The 5,290-nt window shown below is 46.2% G+C and overlaps 1 protein-coding gene across 1 annotated transcript; it reads left to right on the top strand.

The window, feature by feature from the left end:
- The first annotated feature begins 1,552 nt into the window (after positions 1 to 1,552).
- lratd1 (LRAT domain containing 1) lies at positions 1,553 to 5,006 on the top strand. Its single transcript, XM_004541958.3, has 2 exons — positions 1,553 to 1,719; positions 2,155 to 5,006. The coding sequence occupies exon 2, from the start codon at positions 2,192 to 2,194 to the stop codon at positions 2,978 to 2,980; it is 789 nt and encodes a 262-aa protein (XP_004542015.1). The 5' UTR covers positions 1,553 to 1,719; positions 2,155 to 2,191; the 3' UTR covers positions 2,981 to 5,006.
- The last annotated feature ends 284 nt before the right edge of the window (positions 5,007 to 5,290 follow it).

Here is a 5,290-nt window from a genome sequence, read left to right as displayed (position 1 = left end):
AGGACCACATGCTTGTAGGAACCGCAGCCAAAGCTGTTGCACACAGTCCCATGACACCTTATGTGTGTGTGTGTGTGTGTGTGTGTGTGTGTGTGTGTGTGTGTGTGTGTGTGTGTGTGTGTGTGTGTGTTTTGGTGGTGGTGGTGGTGGGGGGGGGGGCAGCATACTTGAAACGTAGCAGCTATGTTTTAGCTACTGCATTTCTCTAACTCTCTAGTACATAAAAACACACAAAGGGCTACATAGTGTGCATCATGAATTGCACCACTCTGCTTGCAGCTTCACTGCAGGCGATCCATCAGATGCATGCACTCTTGCTCTCACATGGCAGGCTAGACACACAGGAGGAAATACATGTGTGACTGTGTGTGCCTGCCCTTTATTTGTGTGGGTGAGAGTGTGTAAATATGTACAATCATATCTCACTTAGTGAAAAAGCCTCCACTTGCTCTGCCTGTCACCAGCGGGAACAAAGACCAAGGACCGTTCAATATTAGCAACTGGAGAGCTGCTATCTCCAGCCATCTGGGAGAAGAAAAAGAAAGCTACTCTATGGATCTCTCCAGATGCTACCAGAAAGCAGATTTCCAAAGCAGAGGTATACAGAGAAAACATTAACTCCATCGAGAGGGTTTGATATAAATGGCAAGATGGCTATCTGTTCTGGGAGGTGATGATGAAAACGGAGACATCACCGCAGACTGGAGATGGCACAAGTGTACGCACATTTATTTTGCATGCACAATATGCAAGTATACAATATAATATGCAGAAAGTGAGCCGGGTTGAAATTTGATATGATTTTCATTTTAGACATATTTTGTTCCTAGACGCAACATCAGTGCAAAGTGAAATATTGTAGACCTTGTATTAATGTCTCTGTAGGCTCCTTTGTTTTCTTCCTGCCTTGCACACACACACGCGCAAACACACACACACACACCTGCCTCCAGCCCCTCCCTTAATGGTCTCTACCAGGCACACACTGACAGATATGAGAGTACAAGTGATGCAGTGTAGTGAAGCAGGTGAGGCATGCGGAAATAATTTACAAGATGCTCATGGGAACTGGAGGATGGGACTTACTCCTGTATTCCGGAAGAGATGTACACATTTGTCACGTCCTGCAGTAACTGTATGGATATGATAAGGATGCAGTTTGGGGAGTATTTTTTTGAGATAGCAGAAATGTTTATAGAGCACAGGAATCTGAACTTTTCTCATATATTCCTCATGAGGCATGCGAGTTGTTATCGCAGGTGACTGCTGCCTTGAACTTATACGCGGACTCCGCTGATCATGTAGAGAATTCCTCAGCTCTCTGACAACAAAAACCATGCCACGGTAACAGTCGCCTATCGCCGCCAGCCGCCCTAAGCGCCCCTAATTGGATCATCTGATTGACTGGCATACTCCTCGGCATTTTTCATTGGCAGGGCGGTAATGGAGCCGTGACTGTGCTCCAGTAAAACAACCTAAAGGCGGAGCGCGGAGGGAGAGGCGGAGCTCTCCTTGGTACTTAAACGGAGGTGGCTCTGGTAGAAGTGAAGCACGAGCTCACGACAGCCGGACCGCACAGTGAGCGGTGCGAAGAGTAAGGGATAAGAGTGAGAAGAAAGGGGAAAGGAACAAAAAGAAAGAAGGAGAGCAGGGGACTGCGCGGCCCTCTGTACTAATGGACCACAAGGATATTTAACCGCTTGCCCTGGGAGCGCACAGGTATCCTCTTCCCTCACTCTCTCTTGCCATGCGCTATTCGTAAAGGCACCAGGTTGCCTTTTATTTACAGCAGTTTCTCTCATCAGTTTCAGCTGCCGTTCTTGTTCCGTTTTTCTTCTTTTTGTTTGCACGTGAATCACCTCAGCTTTTATACATTGTGCCCTAATTAGTGGCTGACTCATATGTGCAAAGAGGGCAAGGGGCAGTAAATCATCAGTGCACTATTTCGAGTTTTCCTGTCTCTCTGTATAGTGCTGAGAACTGTTGAGGGCTTTCTTCCACTTCTCTCCAGTACCGAGCAAAATCATCCACATGTAGCAAAGCGTTTGTGAACAACGGTCTTGTTGTGTGAACGTTTAACACGTTTGTTTGATTCCGTATTTTACAGCTTATGACACCCGCTCTCATTCCCGTGCTCTCTCCCTGTCCCCCCAGACACCGCAGTCCATGCCTCTCCCTTGCCAGGTCATTGATGGGAAATCAACTGGATCGGATCACCCACCTCAACTACAGCGAACTGCCCACGGGGGATCCGTCCGGGCTGGAGAAGGACGAGCTTCGAGTCGGCGTCGCCTACTTCTTCTCTGACGAAGAGGAGGAGGTGGACGACCGCACTCCGTCTGACTGCGGATTCACCAAGGACCACAGCCCGACCGAGGAGGGACCCTTATCGGTCAGCGAGGTGGAGTACTCGGCTTTCTGCTCCCAGGAATGCATCTTCTCCAAGCTGCGCGAGAACGAGGACTTGAATGTGTACTCGGCCAAAACTTTGCTGACTATGTGCAAACCGGGGGACCTGCTGGAGCTGGTGGCCACCGCGCAAGCCCCCCACTGGGTCATCTTCGAGCAGGATGACCAAATCATTCATCTGCACAAGGGCGAAATCCGCAAAGACAGCCTGCTTGAGATCAGCAACGGCCGCCACGGGAGAATAGTCAATAATCGTTACCGCTATCGGCCGCTACCCCCTGACCTAGTGATGCAGAACGCAGCGGGACACGTGGGCCTGAACAGCGAGGAGATATGCTGGACCAACTCGGAAAGTTTCGCTGCCTGGTGCCGCTTTGGGAAACGGGAGTTCAAAGCCGGGGGAGAAGCGCACTCAGCGGAGCAGCAGTACTTCCTCAAAGTGCATCTGTCCGGCAGCGAGGTGCACACTCTGGTCTTTCGCAGCCTGGAGGACATGATCCGGGAGAGAAGGCGAGTAGACGCCAGTGGAATTCTCAAAGAGCTCTCTCTGGTTAACGGGGGCAAGGAGTGATCAGGGATTCCGTTTGATATCGTCTCCTCCACCCGCCCTCCCTGCCGCCTCTTTGCCAAAGCGCACGGACGCACACTTTTGCGCACACAATAACGTACTTTCACACAAGCACACGGACGCACACGTGCAAGGACCTGTTGGTGTTGGACTGTCTGTTTGTCACGGATGGGGCCTGGGTTTTATTTCTTTTCTTTTTTTTCTGGACCAAAGGCGCCCTGTGGAATTTCCATCAAAATACAGTGTTGAGAGAAAAGAGAGCGCGGCCATATAAACAGACAACGCCCATTCTGGTTAGAATTCGTGCTGAGTGGGACACACGATTTCTAAGAAACTCATTGTTCCCGATAAGCGAAATCACCTTTACAACCCCTCCCCACATTGCGCGCACGGCTCGGTTTGGTTTCTGTTTAATTTCTCGGGATAATGGAATTGGCCCCTTCTGTATATAGGGTGCCTGCTGCAGCAGACCAGACGGTGAGACCGGCAGAAGGAGAGGGAGGGAGGGGTTGAAAGATAGGATTTGGGATGGCTCTCGAGAAGTCTCCCTTCTATTTTTTTACTGTTAGCTTTAAAACCTGGACAGACCACGACATAGATCCAAGCCACAAATTCACAGACAGTCCTAGCTGATTACGCAGTTGCCTAAACAAAACATTTTGGCTTGACCAAGCTCCCCTGTTGCCATATCAAAAGTATTGTCATTTTCACAATGCTGTCATCCTGCTCCACAGCACTGGATGTATGTGTAAATTGTGTTCATATACTGATTTCGATTTGAGTCCCTTATTTTTGTATTTCAGTTTAGTGGATTTAACCCTGATCTCTCTTTTTTTTTTTTTTTTTGATTCAAATAAATGGAGGTTGAAATTTGAAAATAAGAACTTGGTCTATCAGGTGTTGTTTGGTCGCCCATAAACACACATGTACCATCTCACATTCTCAGATGCACACATTTACACACTCATACACACACACTTTTGAATTATTGATGTTCTAGTGCCTTCTGACCTGCCTCCGGCCAAATAAGCGTCTTATATCTCCACATCATTTGGAGGTAGAAAATGGTCATTTGCATCAGACACATAAAGGCTTTATGAAAAATCCATATAGAATCTGAGAGTTGCAGTATAGGCGGCTGCTTTAAGTCAATGGGAAAAAACCTTTTTTTTTATGTCCACAGGCTATATTCATTTGTGTGGATTTTATCCTGTTGCTATTCAGTCTTTTCCAAACATTTTGATCTCTCTGATGTTTTACCAGCCATACAGCCACATTAGTAAAGTTATGCTGGCATTGTAGGACATAGTTTCTATCTGCATTGTAAACAAGATGTCCTCCATACAGTATAATAGTATAATTCTTATCAGGATGGAGCACACTGTGTGCTTTTATGGCACCGATGTTGTATTAGTCTGCAATGCCTTTATCTCTGCAGTGTTGTTATTACTCCTCTGCTATGAGTGTCAGACAGTGCCTTTATTTTCTTGGGATTGTGATCTGGTGTATCACTGAAGGTGGGGTAAATCACGTCTCAAAAAAACAAAATCAAAAAAGCAACAATATCTTCCATGAAACACCAGAGAGTAGGTTTGTGGAAAGATTTTTCTGTGTGGTGTTCCTTTGTTAAGTCTCCTCCACTTGATTCTGTTCTAATTGCATGTATAAATGAGCAGCTAAGCTCTCCCTTAGGTATTAATGATTTTATCTATGACTTTTTTTTTTTCAACGTGGTCGTGAAAACAGGAGCTGCAGTTGTTTTAGCTGAAGCCAACTGAGGGGAAAGGCAGACAAAGAGTTTGTGTGCGATAGAGAGAGAGAGCATGTATGCAGGGTTACCCAGGATGTGTGTGTGTGTGTGTGTGTGTGTGTGTAATGTTTTAACTGCTTTAACTGATTGTTGTGGAGACATTCCCAATCAGAAAATGTCTCATGTCCACCCTGTACGTGTGTGTGCAGATGTTGCATTGTCAGCCTGCAGATGAATTCATGTCAAAGGATAAACTAATGAGCTTGTGGGCCTTGTAAATGTTGCCTTTGGAAGATTTTCTCTAGCTATTGTCCTAAATATGTGATTGTACCAGCTTTCCTGTGATTCTATTGGCACATTTCTCTCATGCTTCCTCTTGTTTTCCTCGAAATCCATTTACTTGTCACTTGTCACCACCTCCCCATAATTGTTTTGCATTGTACTCCTTGCAGACCACATTAACGGACCAATCTGTGTGAAAAATGAGCTGAAATTGAAATCAGCACGTTTACAAAATTATTCAAAGTAAAAAAACAAAAGGCAAACATGTTCTCCCTGTTAAC

This window comes from Maylandia zebra, linkage group LG15 (assembly GCF_041146795.1).
Source record: "Maylandia zebra isolate NMK-2024a linkage group LG15, Mzebra_GT3a, whole genome shotgun sequence".
NCBI classification, from domain to species: Eukaryota; Metazoa; Chordata; class Actinopteri; order Cichliformes; family Cichlidae; genus Maylandia; species Maylandia zebra.
This window is presented reverse-complemented; position numbering and strand designations above follow the sequence as displayed.